Source organism: Pagrus pagrus (genome assembly GCF_965226575.1).
Source record: "Pagrus pagrus genome assembly, chromosome: 3".
Lineage (NCBI taxonomy): Eukaryota > Metazoa > Chordata > Actinopteri > Spariformes > Sparidae > Pagrus > Pagrus pagrus.
The window spans coordinates 34,130,803-34,151,674 of record NC_140187.1 but is presented as its reverse complement, the minus strand read 5'-3'; the positions used below and the strand labels follow the sequence as shown (position 1 = coordinate 34,151,674).

The 20,872-nt window shown below is 39.6% G+C and overlaps 1 protein-coding gene across 1 annotated transcript; it reads right to left on the bottom strand.

The window, feature by feature from the left end:
• Positions 1-7,658: 7,658 nt before the first annotated feature.
• serinc3 (serine incorporator 3) lies at positions 7,659-20,872 on the bottom strand. Its single transcript, XM_084348457.1, has 10 exons — positions 20,614-20,872; positions 16,221-16,382; positions 14,800-14,993; positions 13,728-13,807; positions 13,467-13,604; positions 12,987-13,156; positions 12,721-12,811; positions 12,058-12,259; positions 11,056-11,283; positions 7,659-9,097 (listed from the first exon to the last, which is right to left on the bottom strand). Exons 1-10 carry the CDS (start codon positions 20,650-20,652, stop codon positions 8,962-8,964), a joined length of 1,440 nt encoding a protein of 479 aa, XP_084204583.1. The 5' UTR covers positions 20,653-20,872; the 3' UTR covers positions 7,659-8,961.

Here is a 20,872-nt window from a genome sequence, read left to right as displayed (position 1 = left end):
AGGACTATAATTGAAACTGACCAATCACATTTTTGTGATGTCATAGCTTTGTGACTGGGAAAAAGACCAGCAAAATATGCACATGCAACAGCAATGTCAAATACATCATTGTCACACTAAGTTCACTTATCAATTTCATTTTCTTCTCAGTTTTTCTGCTGCTGTTTGGTTAGGTTTAGGGAACGAAAATACTTGTGTAGTGGACCTGCCTCAGCACTGTTGCATTCCACCACAAGGCCATCTTAGGTACACTCAAACAACACATGATTCCTCCCCACTTAGCAGCTACAAACCTTCCCATCAGTATGATGCAATCCAGAAGGGAGAGGTTTATCACGTCTTGGTGACGACAAATGAATGGACTCAAAAGCACGACTTAACAGAGTTCAGATTAAAGTAAAAGTCTTTACTTAGCAAGGTTCGGTACACAGGTGATTAGCCAGAGGAAGGCAAACAGACGGGGTCGAGGAAAACAAGCAGGATTCAAAAACCAAAAAAAACACTCAAACTCTGGGGTTATTGCTGGATCGCTAAGGCATGGAGACAAAATACAAACTGGCAACGGACAGGGGAAACACAGGAACTAATATATATATATACACATACACACACACCAGAGGGAACATGTATTGGGGAACAGGTGAATGTAATCAGGGCGGGCGGGAGAACCCACAAGGGCAGGGAGAGAGGATCTGAAACAAGAGGAAGTAAATACTACAAAATAAAACAGACAGTGGAAAACAAACTACAACAGAGTGAGACATGACAAGGTTGCCCACTCTTGAAGTTTAACAACTCAAGATGATTTATAGTAAGAGGCCTGCTGAGATTATCTGGGGCCAAAAGCACAATTGACACCTCCACAGGATGGAGATGGGGTCTGTTCTACAGCTTGGGAATAATAAGACCTCACCGTTTGTTTAATGGCTGTAAACACCAACATGGATTGCAAGTAACACTTCAGTGTAAATCTCTGTCTGCAACAGCCCAGACACAAACACATGGGACTTTGAACCCTCCCCTTTTTCTCAACTTTGAAGCTGGGCAGATAACAAGGATCATAAATCTGCCTGCATACTGTCAGGCCTGGACTAGGAAGGAGGACTCAAGAGCAGATTTGGAGCAATTAGAGCAGGCTTTTATTGTGAAACTTGTTTTCTTCACTTAAACTCTTAAACAACGTGACAAACAAATAGGCTATGAAACATCAATCTAATCTGCTGGCTAAGAAACAGTTTTACAAAAATGAGGAAAAACGACCTCAAAGAAAAAGGAATAACGAAACAGAAAATCACTCCTAAGGAGGCAAACAAAAGGACTAATAAGTTAACTACTCTGGCACACTCGGCTATGAAAACTAGTAACAAAAAAAATCAAAAAAAAAAATCACTCCAATCGGAGGAAGAGGAAAAAGGTATCAAACTTAAACTACACTCTTGGCTACGAACTTGTCTAGAATCTTACTGAAAATAATTACAAACAAAAGTCACTCACTTAAGAGGATAAATGCGAGAATACAAACACGGTATCGTGGCTTGAACAAGGCTGTGGACGAGAGCTGGGGTGCGTGACGAATGCAACACTCTGGCACAGAACACAGGGAGACGCAGACTATAAGACGCATCAGGTGAGGGAACACAGGTGGAAACAATTAGGAATCAGGGGCGACGTCAGACAGGTGGCACATGAGGAAAGGCAAGTGACCTGAAACGAGAGGAGAGTTACTTTTCAAAATAAAACAGGAAGTTCACGAGACAAAAAACCCAGGACAAGACACCCCTCACCGCGGTGTGACACATACCAAGTTGAATGAACATTAAATGCTTCTACCTTTGCAGCACCCTTTAAAAACAGTATGAAGTAACTTTTTTTTTTCCTTTCTTCATTGCATTCAGTCAAAATTCTTGTTCAAGGTAAAGAAAATGGTCATGGTGGGTGACATACATGAGTTTCCAGCACGTTAATCCGTGATTTAATAATTTAAAGTTTTTAAGAGTTATCGTCACAAACACTGAAAGGTGAGACTCCTGATGGAGGACACTCCTGATTGGTTGACCGTAGACACACCTTTTTCCTATGAACATAAGATCAGGAAACGCGTTTGTTTTGCCCTTTCTTCCCTTTCTTGTTTCTTGCCGTTTTTGCCGTCTGTTTTTCTTCCTTTTCCTTACTTTTTCGTTTCGTCTTTTTATTTTACTGATTGTCTTACTCTCAATTGTTTTCATATACTTATTTTAACCTTTTTGTTTTGTGCGCACATTTTTATAGTTTATAATGATACTACCAGTTTTTCCCAAAGACCTTGAAAGCACCAAATATTTTTAAGTTACCCAGCAAAGCCAATAACACCAGGTTGATATTTTGCCATCATCCAGCTGAGAGGGAGACCCAAACAGACAGCTGGTCTGCCAGGTCTCACGTCTACAATCACTGAACTGCGTCTAGTGAAAAGTCTGCCGGCAGACTTCCAACCGACCCGGTGGGGCCCTTTGTTAAAAGGGCTTTTTTTTGGGGCAAGTTTTTCCTCACTCGAATCGAGGGTCGAAGGACAGAGGGTGTCGTCTCTGTACAGATTGTAAAGCCCTCTGAGGCAAACTGTGATTTGTGAATTTGGGCTATACAAATAAAATTTGATTTGATTTGATTTGACCGAACCATGTGTTGAATCCAGGACAAAGCCACCCAGAGTCGCTGTGAAGAGGGTCTGTTCATTGCATTCCATTGCTGCGTGTCCTAATCGAGCTCTCAACTCCTGCCCAGCCTCCACAGTTTTTCAAAATAATATAATAATAATAACAATAATCTTATTGACAGTAATTCAATCTCAAAATTTCGCATTTTCCTTCAGTATTAGTTACTAGAATCGGTATTGAACAGATGATTTCCTCCACCATTCCCCATTCATCATTCAATTCACTATCATAATTTTGACTTCTCACATATGGTAAATGTTCATGTCTGATAATCATTTAAGTCATTTGTAATAGTATTTACTCAGTTAATAAACATTTTCATTTAGACCCAGTCGTGGTTCTGTGTATTCCTTTGAAGCAGAGAATGGAGGTCAATTTAATCGAGAAGTCACACTTTAGATATTTGACTGATAACATAAGAAATGATTGATTTGATTTCAATTTCTCTCTTCAGAGGTGGTGCCCCTAAAATGAGTGCAAAATCATTGAGATTCCACTACACTTGGTTAGGTTCAGGAAAAAATGGTTTGGGTTAAAATAGACCCTTTCACATCATTTAACTCATGTTACAAAGGAAAACTTCTCCCATGTGCATATTTTGCTGATCTTGTTCCCATGTCACAAATCCATGATATCCTCCTGTCATACTTTGTCATACTTGGACCTGAAATACAATTTTCAGCAGATGGGACATATTAAAGAATATGTTGTTATTGTTCTCCTGTCCTGTGAATGATTCTTACATAATTTAACAGGACTTCTCTCTCACCTCCACACCTCCAGTGGAGCCATCTTTTCTCCAGATCACCAGCATCCCTCAGATCCCCAAGGTGGAGAGGCTGCTGGTTCTCTGCTGTCGAGTGGAGAACTTCTACCCTCCAGACGTGGACCTGGAGTGGTCCAGGAATGACGGAGAGGAGATCGGCACTGTCACACACTTTGGACCTTTCTCTGACCATAATCGCCTCTATAGCATGTGGAGTAAGGTCCAGCTGGTCATGGAGAGAGAGGACGAGAGAGCTGTCTACACCTGCCGCATTTACCACTCCAGCTTCTCTGCTCCAGGCTACAAAGATGTCCTGTACCACATTAATACACAAGGTAGCAGCACCAAGTGTTTTCTTAGTGCCTTTAGATAATCATTAAGATTAAATCTCTGACTGCAATCACATTTTAAACTGAGTAATATATTGTTTTCTAAATGTCATGACACCTACTGTATGAAAAAAGCTTGTTGCCTTGAGACCAACATGACTTGTTGGTGGGGTTTCTTTACCTTGTGAGGGAGCTGAATTTGCATAATCACATGATCATTTGATCTTGCAGATCCATCTGACCAGGCCTCAAGCTATGCACTTGCGGCCAAACGACAGTGATTTAACCAATCAGTGTCCTTTGAGGGACTGCCGGTAGCTACAGGTGTGGTTTAGGTTTGAAAACCAGCAAGAGATGTGACCGTTCATTTGAAAACAACAATGGCGAGAGTATATTTCATTGGAAGAATAACAAAAAACAACACTGAAGGCTTTTTCTCGATGTAAAAGACGTTGTCGCCCTTCTCTCGACTGACTTCCACAACACTTTGGTTTACTAACCGGCTCCGCTGGTGGTAGCACTCTCTTACTGTTTATCTGATTAGTTGAAGATGTGTTTGGATTACCCATCCGTCTATCACCAACTAAGTATTTCTTGATAGTGTCTGCACTTTTACAAACAGTTTCTAAGGACAACTTCCCTGATGGCTCTGTATAACAAATCATACGACAAGCATTATTATGGATCCCACTGCTTTTCTTGCTAAGAACAGTCCTACTCTGACTCAGGGATTCGATGCCTTTGTTGGTCAGGTTGGTCAGGTTTAGGCATGAGGAGTAAAATTGGTGAGGATGTGGGTGAAAATATATATTAGCAGGGAAAGCAGTGGGATCCATAATAATGCATCTGGCACATTAGGTAAGGGGTTTCTCCACATCTTCCAAACTTTGGATTGTTTTAATCCCTGTTAATGAAAAGGTAACAGCTGCTAGCTTGTTTAGCTTTGTACTGTTAGTGTTAGAGTAGCTCACTATCTTTAGCATGTAGGTTGCTAGCTCAGATGTTGTAGAGTGCTGCAGAGATGACTTGTTTGTAGGCTAAGCCTATCACCCTGGTCCCCTCTGTGGGATTTTTGGATTTGATTTTGGATTATTGCTGAAAATAATCTCTGTGACAAACACAAATTAATGATACTTTGAGCACCTTTTTTTTCAGCAAGATAATCCTCACAGATGAACACCACTTTGTGATGTTTGAAGCGTAAATTAAATGTGTAGCAGTAAAAAGCTAATGTTAGGCTATAAACAGACATCACGGTCACATGACTTAAACGTCACCCCCACTAAGCGTCTTACTACACACGTTTATCCAGTTTTCTATAAACTGATCAATGAACAGGTTGTAAAGTCTGAGTTAAAATAGTTTGTAACTAAAGTGGGCCAGTAAAGATGGACTAGTGAGTAGATGAGTCTGTTTTTAACACATTTCTGTAAAGCCTCACCCTTCTCTCCCCACTGGATGATTTATTTGTATTCCTCACCTATTAATATGTCAAAATGAGCATGACTATTCATGCTAAAATGCTGCACATACACTAAGAACCTTTAACAAATGTAATGATGCGTCCCCCCTTTGTGTTTGAACAGGAACTCCTCCTAATGTGAGGTTCATTGACTGTGAACCGCTGTGTCCTCTGTTGAATGAAGAGTTTACACTGCACCTGTGCATCAAAGACTTCTGTCCTGAGGACGTGTCAGTGACTTGGACTAAAGATGGCGAGACAGTTTGCTCCGGCGTCTTCAACACTCCACCAAGCCTGAACATCAACGGCCTCTATTCCATGTTCAGTTTTCTCAAACTCACTCCCAACGAAGACGACCAGGCCTCCAAGTTCACATGCAGAGTGGTGCACAGCGCTCAGAGGGAGCCTGAGGAAAGGTTCTTCATACTGTCCAACCTGCACCTGAAAGATAGTCCACAATGTATAAACTAAAAGAGTTAGTGTGGGACTGAACAGCTTCCATTATGAAAACTGATGCTACATGTCACTTTCTTAGCTTGCTTATTCATTTTGAGCAGATATTTCCTGATTTAAATAATAATTAATTTAATTTTATATTGTGAAACAAAAAAAAAACAATGCAACACAAGACAACATATTGAAGTAAATAGTGTTGTGACGTTCATGAACGAACCAATTCTTTTGTACGGCTCGTTAACATGAACAATGGAAACCGAGTCGCAGCTGGGAACCGTTCTTTTTTTAAAATTTTTTTATATATCACTGTGTGTTTCACGCAGATGCACACAAAAGCTTCTCCTTTGCTCCTCCCCTGAGTGGGACAGAGAACAGGAGGGAAAAAAAGCTACATGGGGCGGAGCGCAGCCCGGCTGCACAGTGCTTATTAGATATGCAGATGTAGCATGACGCCACCTGAGTTATGCACGCTGCCTTTGCGTAAAAAAAAATCAGTCAAATGAGCCAGTTTTATGAACGGCTCTTTGAAAGGAACGGCTCACCAAGATCCGGCTCCCCTCAAAGAGCCATAAATCCCATCTCTATAAGTAAACGACACAAACAGAACAAAACAAAACAAATGTGGGAACATACAAGTAGTCTGCCAAGATGTCAGGGCTCTCACCTCCTCATTGTCATCAGTGATCAGGCCAATAATGGTCATGTCATCAGCAAACTTGATGGTGGTGTTGGAGCTGTGGGAGTGTGGTGGAGTGAAAGTTACCCCCAACACACACTATGGGAAGCACCAAGATTTAGTGTAAAACAAATTTGCAATAGTTTACACACAGCATTTTAAAAAAGCTGGGAGAGTAAAAATGATGTTGTCTCCCTCAGACCACAAACAACACAAAGACATAAAAGGTGTTCTGCTTTTTTCTTTTTACATTTTCAATTCTACTTAACAAACAATCTGAATACTTTGTTAAACTGTGTCATCCATTTAATTCTGTATAAAAAACAGCAAGTAATACGTTGATGAAGGTTCTCAGTCATCCAGGTCATGGTAAATCCCATCCTCTTGGATGAGAGGTGAAACGTCTTCAACAAACTGAAACAAGTCCAGTTGCCTATGTTACAGCACTTAGTACAACAAGAAACACATACACGAGAAACTTTGCTCACATTGTTTTTGAAAAGGAAGAAGACTATGTGGAATAAAAAAAGGTGCTGTCTCTGGTTTGAGTTTGTTCATTTGTTTTTAAAATTCAACAGTGTTATAGGAGTATAATGCAGACCAGCGGACTGCTTTAAAAACCTGGTGCCTACATTACCCACAATGCAACGTAGTCACTGAGTGACATCACTGGAGGCAACAGGTTAAATGCAGCTTCCTCTGGAGTCACAGAAGGCTTTAAACTACTTTCTCACATGTACAGTAATCCTCCAAGACCAGTGAACACACTTTAATGTGTGAAATTGGTGAAGTTGCCCTTTGACAAGATTCAATCCCTTAAAGGAGCACTCTGTAATTATGGTGAAGAAATTTCACTCAGAAGAGAAAGATCCTCATTGACTGACATTTTTCTTCCTTAAACTAAATAAACAAACTCTCTTTGTTTTCATGATGAATAAACTGAATAAACAAACTGATCTTAAAGGACAACACAATTTATACTGTTTTACTTTGTTTATATGTGGCGGACCCTGCCACCTTTCTAGCTTAAGCAGTTTTTCTGGGACCTATTTTCCTCTGAAAACAGCTGGTTTATTCAGTTGTGATGTGTTTTAATTTAACACCTGTAATGAGTGGCCATGACGGCAATGTACTTTTGAGTCCTAAATAGAGCTGCTGTCTTAAAGTTCATCTTGAATACTTTTCAATGGTTCAATTAATCAACTGATTTCAATTAACAACTGAGAGACTCCAGCCTCCACAATGTCAGCATGAAATAATGAGACAGACGATTAAATGATAACAAAAGCTCAGTCACAAAATCTGCCTTTATTCTTTTACAGTATTTGTATGGCTTCAGTGTACAGCATTGAACATTTCAATCTGCCTTTGCATTTGATCATTTGCAGAATACATCTCATATTAGCAGTGCTCAAAAGCTCATTCCTTGCCAATACATTTCCTTTTTTGTTTGAGTTTATGAAGGAATAAACGTATACTCAAAAAAGAAACGGAAACTGCTGAAGCCCTACGGAGAACTTACAACCTGCTTATCACATACTAACTATAGTAAATCACTTTGGCTGACAAGGCATTTGGTCAGTGTATCATATAAACCTGGTCTGATTAATATTCAGTATGACCATTCAATTAACACTGACATTCATTACAAAACACAGCTTATTTTTTGATTAAAAACACAACATTCTTAACAAGTAAATTCATCATAAATAAGAAAGCTATCCCATACTATTTGGAGTCACATGATGCAGAAAATACAATCATCACCAATATAAACTCCAAACAAATATTCGGGTTGTATCTTGTGTGTTCAGTGCAGTTCTGTCACTTAAAGACTTATTTTACAATCTGAAACAGTCACATCTCAAAGACACCTTTACATTGAACATCTTGGTCCATAAATATTTGGCAGAAACTTTAGCCGACTTTGAGTCATATTGCAGGAATCTGTCATGTTTGTCAGCAATAGTAAACTACACATACATACATCAAGTTACTGTCAATATATTGAAATGTCTGACAGACATAAGGCATTGGAAGGCATAGCAGCAAACTCTAAGAGCTTCTTACTGTACATTGTTCAAAAACTGCTTCATTAATACTTAAATTCGTAGAACATTCATATTTTTAAGCAATGTAAAAAATAAAGCAATTTGTTCTCTTGTTCTAATATCTGTTGTAGTTGCTGCTGTAGTCAATACATTGAAATTGTTAAGAGCACATAAAAATAAAAATGTATCTGATTTACAATTCACATACATTTACACAAACAACAAATGGAATGTTTTTGTTCATGGTGTGTTTTTGTGCTTCATTATAAGATATGTGATTATCCTTGGATGCCCAATTAATGAGCGGCTGCTAACGTTACAAAATCACTACAGTAAATACCTGAAGCAGCTGTTATGGCACCGCTGAACCAAGCCCCATTTTAATTTCATTAAAACCAGTTAAGGAAACTTAACTCCTGCTAAAAGTTGGAACTGTGAGTACATTCTGACAGTAGGCAAATATGGTTGGAGTTAATGTAGAAATAGAAGTTTGTGGAGCATAAAGTGGAATCAGAGATGGAGCTCTGATCAGCTGAAGTCTCGGTTGGTGAGGATCATGGGGGCCACCAGGGTCCAGATGTAGAGGGCCAAACACACCCAGCTGGAGGTGATCTTCACCCACACTGCAGGCCATTTGCTGGTTATAGTGTAGTCTGCATCCGGGCTGTCAGGAACACAACAAAAAGTCTTGCATTCATCGACATTTATCTACTCAATGTTCAACGTGAAACAAACATCTTTGAAACAACATTATGTAATGTTTTGACCTTAAACTACCAACTTCAGAGTCAAATTGCTGGTACAGTGTCTTGTAGAAGGGTGAATGGTGTGTCTGTCACTTGTTTCTGCACTATGTAACTTCAGTTAGAGGGTAGGATCACAGTGTTACATACATGTTTACTTAAACACACAAGTTTTATTGCTTTATTGTATACGTTTAGTTTATTTAGACAGTCCTAAGTGCAGCCTGGCAGTGCTTTTAGGTCCTAGTCCATTTTGCTAGTAAAATGGCAGATGATCTGGGCGCACAGCGCAAAGAGGTGGTATTTAGACTTTGAAATAGTCATGGGTGTGTTTTGGGCGGAACATAAATCAAACCAGTGCGAGAGTCGTCTCCCATTCCCTTTAAGAGCCAGATGTGCCAGGGCCTGGTACATATTAAGAAGTGGTACTATTCGCTGGGGGACAGGGATGTGATCCCTGCTGCTGGACCCTCTGCCTTGACATTTCATAGTCATCTGTCACATCAACAACTCTGTTTGACTCCATATGAAAAAATAAACTGATATTAAACTGAGGAGGAGGAGGAGGGGGAGGAGGAGCGCTGCTGTGTCCCTCTGTGTGTGCTTGGATCTCAGTCCGTGGATCAGCTGGGACGGGTCATAAAAAGTATCCTCCTGATCAATAACGGTGGGATGAGAGGGGAGAAATACGTCTTTAATGAGGAAAAAAATTAATGACATTACCTGCAGCGATCCTCCAGCAGAAAGCATATGTGTATCTGTACATTAACATGCACATTTTACGCACGAGGAACATCTGATACACTTCATTGATTGACTAAAACTCCTGACTCGGTTCCTTTGGAGAGTTTATAACTACAGCTTTTAGTTTTGTTGATTAAATGTGCCATGATATTTGTTACAGTGACATGTTTAAAATAACTGAAAGCAGCCTCTCAAATTATAAAATCAGAGTGTATGAACGGTGTGATCCAGTGTCATGCCTCCTTCAAATAGCAGGAAACAGACTGCGCTTTTGACTTTAGCCCAGCTGCTTTTTGTTGGTCTATGGCGCTGTTGCTTTGTGCTGCCTCCAATCTGCCATCAGTGCGCCTGACCACACCTCACTTTAAGACAAACATGCCCGGGGGCACACAGGTGGGCGCAAGTACTGTTTACACAACGTGGGCGTTGGGCGTGAAAATGACAACTGCATCAATCTGACAAATCTAGTATATAGTATATTTATTTATTATAACACTAGTTTGATGAGCAGGGACAGCTAAATGAAGCAGTTTACTTCAAAATGTTTTTCATTGACCACATTTGTATGCAGTCATGTCCAGGGTTTGGAAAGGACAGTTTTCAAGTTCAATTTCAAGTTTAAATTGTATTACAACAAGGTATATACTCTGCCTTTTCATAGCAAAGAGATCAGTAAACACTTCCACACTTAACACATAGCAGTTTCAACACAGATGAAAATTCTCTTTCTTACTGCATTGAAATGACTTCACTTGGAAAATAATTGAGCAAAGGAGCACAACTAGAGAAGTGCTTTTTGAAGCCAGGACCACTTCAAGTGTTATGAGAGTGTAGTGTAGGTCAGGTGGAATGAAGCCCCTTCGCCCACAGAGTGAATGACAGGACCGTACTGTATGCATGCAACTCCTTACATACTGTATATGTCACATTTTGTAACGAGGTGCACAAGAAATGATGATGAATACTCCATACAGCTCAGTTATTTTAGCAATTCGTCCATTTAATCTAACATTTTAGGAAATGACCTCTGTGTCCACCATGGTCACTCTGCCTGAACACAACACATCAGTCTGCATTTAATGCTGTGTCTGTTGTTAGGGGCAGAAACAGGTTTATTTTTTGTCACAGTACTGACCTGTACCAGTTGGTGAGGGTCATCATTATGTACAGAGAGGCCAGGAAGAGCATGAAGTGGAAGAAGGAGTAGCTGTACTGGACCATGTCCCGCTCATTGTCCTCCACTCGCCTGGGTCCTGTGGACTCCTCTGACAGGTCAGGGCTGCTGCCGCTCTCAGCCAGGATGGCCGAGTCTTTGGAGGCCATGGTCAGCTTGTTCACCTGGCAGTTGTTGGATGAACGAATGCTGCAGGCAAACATATATAAAATGTTACTGTATGTCCAGAACAAGATATTAGAAAACAAACAAGAGACAACACAAAAGACAGCTACATATCCCATACTGAGTAACCTGAAATCTTTCCAATAAACTGAACTTTCCAATGGAGCTTTTAATCACATCACATGTTTCTCAGCAGTTTGCCAAGTCGACATGGAGCAGTAGATGTTTTTCAAATTCTGTCCAAGCACTGTTAAATATTTTTTGTGGCATAAATGGACCTTGATGTGAGACTGAACTTTGAAACTTAGTTGACATTTCTAAATGTTCACATTTGACTGTAATAAATGAGTGTCTGTTACATAACTTTGTTTATTACAGTGAAGAGGGCTTGCATGTGATGTGCCAGGGCTGAGTTGAGCTGAGCTGTGAAATGCAGGTCTTGTGACAAAAACATTTTTCCCACAGACAGCTCACACTAATTGAATTATCTCAGTTGAACAACTGAGTTCATTATGCAAAAGAAGTGTATCATCAACACATCTCTTTCTTTGCTCTTTAAACATGTCTGTGAGTCACAGTGACTGAGCAACAATGAGACTGTTAGCTGCAGGGAGACCAATCAATAATCAATTCAAAATGATCTGATTCTGCCTTCTTGATTCACGACTACTTAACCAGAACCAACACTTGCTAACATTATTATCAAAGTGTTTCTACACCTTGTAGTTGACATGAAGTTTGTGAATGAAGACTGACCATGAGATGGTTTGTTAGTAGTGGCAGCAGCAGTGATCCTACCTTGAGTAGAGGATGCACAGGACAAATATAGCGAGCCCCACAATGCTCTGGGCGTCCCACCACTGCAGGTGCGGGGACGTCAGGACAGGTTCCTCTGTGCCAATGATCACCACAGCTGTCTGGTTCTCTATCTCCAGAGGGGCCAGAGTGGGGGATGTGATCTGCTGGAAGATACTCAGTAGGCTGGGATTACATGCTCGGTCTGAGGGGTGGAGAGAAACCGAAGCACATTGTTTGAATGTACAGCTTAGTCTGTCAAGATTGAGCCTAACAGAAAATGTAAGAGCCGCAGACATGCTCCAGGCTTTCACATGCCTTCAATACATGCTTGTGGGAAAAACATATATATAAGCACAGGACATGAGGTTCATGAATGTATTGTGAAAATTACACTTAAACCATACCCAATCAATAGTAATGCTTTGTTTGTGGATACGTTATACATTTGATGGAGCATAGCGTAACTAACAAAAACAGTGACTCTGACTTCTATGACATGAAAACGAAGCTTTTGTTTAGATGAAAGCAACAATGTATAGAAACAATGGCAAAGACTGAAATATTGTTTCTTGTCTGGGGTTAAAGTTGACTATCATTTCTGCAATTCATAACTGCCATCACTGTGATTACAGCATTTTTTAAGAAACCAGCAGACATTCTCACCAGGCTCATTGGTCATGGCAGACCAAGTCAGAAACATGGTGTACAGGGTGATGATGGAGGACTGTAGAAGACCTGAACGTGGTTGAGACTCCTGGGGACATACACAGATAAAGAAGTAGTCTTTAAAATCACAACATCAAATTCTCCACAATAACATGATAAAAACTCCATTCATTGATGAAGACTATAAGATGTGGCTAACAATGTGGAAAAGCAGGTGAGTGGACCTTGAGTTAAGATTATTTTCATGACTTTCTATCCTGTACCTGCACTTTATGCCACACAGAGACAATAGAGGCCAACATGCAGAACAACATGTTGAAGCTGATGAAGAACTTGTTGATGAAGCATCCAACAGGCTTGGTGTAAAAGACGAAGAAGAGCACGACAGCAATAAATGACAGGATGTAGTTGAGGATTGTGACCCCGAGCAAAGCTGAAAACAGAAGGTAGAGAAGGTAAATATATGAGAAAAGAAGAGCCTAAAACATTCATATAAAATAACAACATACAGTATTTCAGATGTTGAGTGCTCATTCCTTTTGCCCACAGTTCTTGAAAGTTTTTATCAGCTGTGAGCAGTGTTTACATATTTTTTTGTGTATGGCACGGTCGAAGAGTAGTACAGTATCCATCAAAAGCACATTCAAGTGTATTTCATTTTGTAATTTTAAAGTGTGAGGACAGTGCACACTCAACACACAGTTAGAAGTTGAATGCAGCATGACACAGCTTGACTTGCTGACCTGCATACCAGCCCTTGGGGTTGCCAGTCTCCATCTTTTCTACCCAGGACTCATTCCAAGAGTGGGCAAAGTCCACCAGCAGCACCAGCTGGATCAGAATGAAAAAGAAAGCTCCACCAGAGCCCACGATAAACCACGCTGCAACAACAGAGTCACTCATCAATCACTCTCATCTATCTATCTGTCATCTATTATCACAACTCTGTATATGTTGAATGTCATGATCTGAGGTCCCAAAAGTTTAAAATATAAAGTTCTTACTGTAATTAAAGGGCCCATCTGGAATGTAAAAGGCACCGACTGTCACTGCCACCAAGGCAGCAAACTTAAAGAACCAAAATCTGCAAACAAGTGATTCATGACTGATTATACAGTAGAATGTACGTAAACATACATGTAATACATTACAGAGTTGTATCAACCGACTAACATCATACATATACACAAAACAAAACAACAATATATTGACAATAATACTTCACCATCCCAACCCCATCAACCCAGACCACAACGTGTACAACAACACTGGAAATAAGCCAGTGCTCTGGGACAAAAACAAAAGCACTTCCTATGCAGGACAACAGACTTAAGAAAATGACAGCTTGAGTTTACACATCACAGGCTATGGGCTACACTGCCAAGAAGAGAACCGATCATATTGCATAGAGGAGTAAATGTACATAAAGGGAATTGTGACTGAGGGGACAATTTTTTTTGCTGCTGGTCATTGCATTTGAGAAACTTCAGGACATCAGTGTGGAGACAGCTAATGTGACAAGCTTTTATTTGTAACAGTTCATCAACTAAATGGTTAATCAAATAATTACAAATATGATCAATATTGTAGATAAGTAATGAAAAAAAATGCTGCAGCAAAAGTAAATAATCTGAAGACATTAAAGGTGAGTGCAGGACAAAGGCCATGTGCTAAATGACATGTTGTATAACTGTTGCAACACCTGTGACCTAGTGCTGGAGAGAAAGCCAAAGTTCTGTCTGTTTCACCAGGCTGCAGCTCCACAGATAAATGAAGGTTAGAAAAATACATTGAGGGAATTTGCCTTGTTTTTGTTTGTTTTTTATGTTAATTTTGTCTTAAGGTCTGATTACTGGAGCCATGAGTACTTTTATAATTCTTTGTAACATTTGTCTATGCCAGTGTTGTTGTAAAATGTGTGTCAAGATGGTTGCCTTTGTCTTCTGCTGCAAACTAAATCTACTTTCAAATAAGAGAAACTGAATCTTAACCTAAACAGTGTGAACAACACCCACCCTCCACTGCATTGTGTTGGTAATAACGTGTGTGTGCTGCTGGTGTTGCTGCAGTGCTTACCCATTGTGAATGGCAGCACGAGGGTCTCTGCTGGTCTTGATATTAGTCATCAAAATGGAGAAACCCAGGAACCACATACTCATGCCAAAGCAGATGCGATACACTGCCTTGTATCCCACAAACATTTCACAGTTGACATCAGCCTGCAGGCCGGGGATAGAGGAGCCAGCCCCGTCTTCACAGAAGCCCGGGATCTACAGCAAATCACAGGAAGTCACTTTTTAATTTTCCAAATCATCTATGTACAGGGTCATATGAGCAGTTACTTTCACATTCAGATTCACATTAATAAGAAGAAATATAATCAAAAAATAAATATTACTATTGTATTACTAAAGATTGAGATACGACAGCTTGAAATATTCATTGTATATATCAATGTGTATATTAAAATTTAAGATTGATCTATATATCATCAGATTTGGAAATTTGCAGATACTAACATCAGCATCAACCTAAAAAAGTGTAGAGTAAATATAAAATAAAGTAACGCTGTCACTATGGGTCATTTATCTGCATTGGCAGCTTCAGCAGACTTCAACCTGTGTATGTTGCGTTAGCTGACACTAGCTGTGCTAACATCTGTGTAATCTCAGTGACATTCATCATACAAATGCACTGATCACACATGCTGTATACTGTAAATACATCATCCCTACACCACTCTATACAGAATGCTGTATAGCGTGGTGTAGGGATGATGTGTGTTTGTAGGCTAACCCTGAAGTTAGCCTCGCCCTGGTTCCTTCTGTGGGATTTTTGAATTTGATTTTGGATTATTGCAGAAAATAATCTATGTGACAAACACAAATTACTGACACTTTAAATACATTTTGTTCAGCAAGATAATCTTCACAGATGAACACCATGTTTGTAATTTTGAAGCATAAATTAAATCTCTAGCAGTGAAAAGCTAATGTTAGGCTATAAACAGACGACATCACGGTCCCATGACTTAAACATCACCACCACTTAGCTTCTTACTACACAATTACTATACAGGTTTTCTATAAACTGATCAATGAACAGGTTGTAAAGTCAGAGTTAGAATAGTTTGTAACTAAAGTGGGCCTGTAAAGACGGACTAGTGAGTAGATGAGTATCCGTCTTCGCTCAGATGACGTTTAATGTCCCCAACAACCTCTACAGTCTCATTTAGACACTTGTTAGCAACCGCTAACCGTTTTTCTAACACACAGAGGAGCATTATAATTAAACTGTGGGACATTTAATGATGGATTTTATGCTGTAGAACAAAACATACATACATCTTCACCCTGTGGTAACCACAGACCTTATTTCAGACATTTAACAGAAAACAAATTAAAATAACTCATAGACTAACTGATTTCTGGGGTTATAAACTACACCAATGTATTTGACAGAAATAGTGTTAATGTATTTCCTTGGTCCACTCATACCCTTTTTAGCTGTTGATCAACACCTGGTGACAGCATGATGCAGGCGACGATGGTCCACAGCAGTAAGATGAAGGCGTAGATGATCCTGGTGACTGTGGAGTTCCTGGTACTTGGACAGCAGTTGCACATCAGACAGGTTGCACTGCTGCACAGGCACGGCGCCTGGAGACAAATTCATGCTTTATAGCATCAATCTGTTAAAAGAGGGACATCTATGCTGTTTATCCCTCCAGAAGAGTTACAGAGACCTGGAGATTCTATGACAGGGAGCACTGAGGCTGTTCTGTACCTTTTCTTTAAGTTGTCATCCATTTGTGAACACAAATTTACTTTTAACTGCTTTAATCTCTCACTCAAATGTCAGTTCAACTGCTTCTGCCACTTCTGCCACACATCAACTGACATTTCAGTTCATTACAGACACTTGAAACCCTTTCAGATATCAGCTCCTCTTTTTTAAAGAATAACAGAACTTCTTCAGCTCGTCTAACTCACATGACTTTCTCTGCTCATTTTAGATCAACTGCTTTCAGTACTCCCACTTCAGCTGACGCAAGTGAGATTGTCACACACTTAATGCACTTGAAATGGTACTAATTTATGTCAGGACTTCCATTTCAACCAATGCTCTCAGTTTAATTCAAAACCTGCAATTCCTTTTTTCAGCTTCCACTGAAGCATCAGCTCCTTTCAGCACTTGCATTTCAACTGAAACTTCAACTTACTTTCTTTACAGCACTTTCCATTTTCAACTGCTCATTCAACCTCTTCCTGTATTTGTAATTTGACTGACTTGACTGTAACTACAACTTCAAATGTTTCAATATTTCAGTCATTCTAAACATTTCAACTGCAAAAGCTCACCAACAACAATGTGTTTGAATTGAATTCCGTTTTAGCAGTGTTCTTTCTTTTTTCGTTACAATAACCAAATGTTATCATCTTGTGAATGATGATATGAGGAGTGAGAACAACGTCAGAACACAATAAAATGTTCCCATGACATTCCTGGTTATTAGCAGGAGGCCGAGGCTAATAGCTTTTATCTGCTTCTTTATATGGTAAAACAGATTGGACATGATAAATTATAAACAAATACATCTGAAAGTCATCTGCTGAGGCAATATCATCTGACGATCACTGACTTGTGCTCTATGTCTCAACTAAAGGCTTGAGTGAATCTGTTATTTAGCCTATTACAAAATTAAAATAGGTTTGGATTTTGAATTGATGTAATCTGAGGACATCACCTCTGACTTTAGAAAATAGTGATGGCCATGTTTTCTGACTTTTAATAATATTAATTTAATAATTCTTATCGTTTTAATAAAGAGCCCAAGAAAGCATTAACACTGACACAATCCTGGCACATTCCAAAGTGGGCTAACCTCTACTTTAGCCTTGGGCTTGCTCACCCTGCTGTGGAGTAAAAGAGTTTTCAGTCTCATCCAATGAAAATCGACTTGGGTAAAAGGTAGTAGTGCTACATCAATGGAGCTGAATTAAACAGAGGTGTCACGCAGCTTTCTATAAAGGTTACAGCAGCTGCCTGTTCCAACACAGGGCTAGTAGAAATGCAGTGTGAAACATATAGCCCTGGGCTAGGGATGGACTGGGCTAGGAACATGCAGTGTGAAAAGCCCTGTAGTGAGATTTTCTGATCAATAATCATCAGTAATGTGGCTATAATGACTAAGTAGGTAATTGACAAGTATTAGAAGAGGTAGAGCAGTCTGAAAGAAAATGACATCACTTTACTGTCATACGGCCCTCAAAAACCAGGAAAAGAAGACACTTATGTCATATCACCATATAATGATATCCACAATCTAAGACCACATATAGTCTCATATTTTGTCCAGGCCTGAACAATGACAAAGCATGAGCACAGCATGGCTAAACACTACACAACAGCTGGTATATAAATTATTTTTTTACTGATGCAGAAATGTATGTAGAAACAGCAGGTAAATAGTCTGATAGTTTCATTTGTGGTCAGTTGAGCAACACAAAATGATGATTCCTTTAATCCATAAAAAAAGCTGTTAACTTAGGTATGAATTTTGAAAATTTAAAGAAATAAATTCCATACCAGTCAGTTTAGTCATTCAGTTATATTCCAAACATTGTACCCATATACACTGTGTTTGAAAAGAGGTGTTTTTAAAGACACAGACATCTATCCATCCACTGAACCTGTGATAGAGCTGCTAAGCTACAGAAGACTTTGCCCACACTGTATTTTACTAATAATACCCTGAATAAGATTAGGCGTTGGATTCCCAGAAGATGATGTTAGTAGGATCAATTCATTGTTGTTACAGGTCATTTAATGGGATTTGTTGACAACAAGAAAAATGTAGAACATTGCGTGTCTCAATCTTCAAAAGCTGTCTGAGAAGTGTATTTCCTTTACTTCCTTACTCTTGTTGTCCTGTTGTTAAAGCTGCTTGCACATCCTTGTGTTCTCTGTCTCTCTACAATGTTGGTGGTCCTAATACAATGGTTTGTATATTGGCCAAAACTGACACAAGTGGAAAGTACAGAATTTCCCTTTAAGTTGCAAATACTACTGATTTTGATCTGGAAGTAGCACACAACCACAGAAGAACATGTGTTGTAAAACTGAGGGTATATCTGAGACAGATGGTGTTTCCCTTTATAAAGGACTATCAATGGCAAGAAAGATTCACTTCAATAAAAAAAGGCCTGGCTCACTGACCTGCTTAAGCAGTCTGTGTATCTGCTTTAGTCTCTCTCCTACACTGAGCAGGTCAAGAGATAAGGAAGCCGGAAGATTGTAAACAAGTTAATACCCCTGCCAGCCAGACAAGGTCGACTTAATACAACTGCAGACTGGGCCATGGTAACGTGTGCCAGAAAACATGCAGGCAGCACATGACCAGCCATGAACCAAAATAAACTCTGGAAATGTGTTTGTTAGTGTAAAATGGACAGAAGCATGACTACATTTTGTTTGAGCATCACAGAGCTGTGACATTCCTCTACGGCAAAGAACAAACAGGACAAAGATAAGAGCTGGAATGATTTTTAAATCCATAAATATATTCATAATCTAGTTATTGTTTAATGTATTCATCACTTTAAAATTCCAAATAGGCCTATGAAATCACAGCTTTAGAAATGTAATGTGTGTTTCTTTTCTCTATTTCAAATTTATCATGAATTGCATACCTGGAATATGTGATTATTGGACAGCTTGTGATGTATATACACTTAACATTAAAAATAAAGTAGTTGAACTCATAGAATATGAATTTGTGCTGCCTGTCACGTGAAGCTATCTATCCTTATACACGATGTTCCAGTGTTAGGCCTATCCTAATCCCTATCATTACTCTGACACAGATCCTCTCCAGACTCTATACTAAACTGTTATATGCTGTTCTGTTCTCTTGCCAATCATAACTGCATGCTGTTATCATCGTCTGCATCCATATGTTGACAATATTCCTGAATATGGCGCTTGTTGTGGTCTTACAACCAGGCAACAAAGCAGAGATAATCCAATTAACCACGTGTAAGCAGAAGACCAACTGTGTTATCATTAACTCTTTGCGTTGTGCTGCAAGTTCAAGTTTCCTCACGTCAAACATGTTTTTAGAATGTATACTTTAGCAGGATAGCTACAGGCTACAGTTACTGCAACACCGTACTTACAGTATGGTCACCAAGAATGACTTTCCGGTTCAGGGTAGGTTACCTCTGAAACGTCACAATAACGTTAATAGAGATGTCGGTATGTATCTATATGCATCTTCTTTAATAAAATATCAACCATTACGAAGGTTCGGATGACATGTGAATAAGCACGGTGGTGGTCGGAAGTAAAGCAGAGCTCAACCATTGTAATATATCCCATATAAGCGCTGGATAGTGAATGTGAGCGCGGAATTAACAAGCTAACATAAGAAATGCATTTAAACGTTTAGGTTATATTTTATCTCTATCTAAAAGTGGGTAAAATACAAAAGCGTGGTTAAAACGCGAGATACTTCATTTGAGTTCGGCTTTCAGTTCTTGCCCTAAGAACACAAACTGTCGGAGGGACGACAAATAAAATGTAAAGACTCAATAACATGAATTTAATGGAAGTAACCTAAACCTGCTGCTTTCTGAAGAAGTGACCAGTAAAACGGAGTCGCGAGCTCAAGTGAGACTTCTTTCATCTTAGCGCGGAGAGGAGGACTTAGTATTAAAACACCAAAAATTTGAATGGCGTTTGGCTTACGTGCACTCCACATGTAGCCTAATTGTGGAATAACCTGTTGCTTTTTACTCTTCGTGACGTCCTCGTATCTTACATTCCAGATGAATTGAGACCAGTGTGGTAGTTAATAACGCAGTTTATATTCGCATTATCAGAACTCACCCAGCTTGCGATGGAAAAGGCCCCCAGAACAGCTCCCATGGCTGTTTAGTTTGCGTACAGGAGCGGACAGTCTGTGGGCTGAATGCGTGTTCTTCGTCCCGTTACTTCTTCTCTGACCCTCCAGTCTGGATTTCACGCAAACCAGGCAAATAAGCGGTGAGGCAGCTGCACAGGACAGGCGAACAGTTAAAATAGCCCGTCTAACGTTAATCCTCAACATTAAAGCTCGGTGGCTGGCTCGTGAGATATAGTTATGATT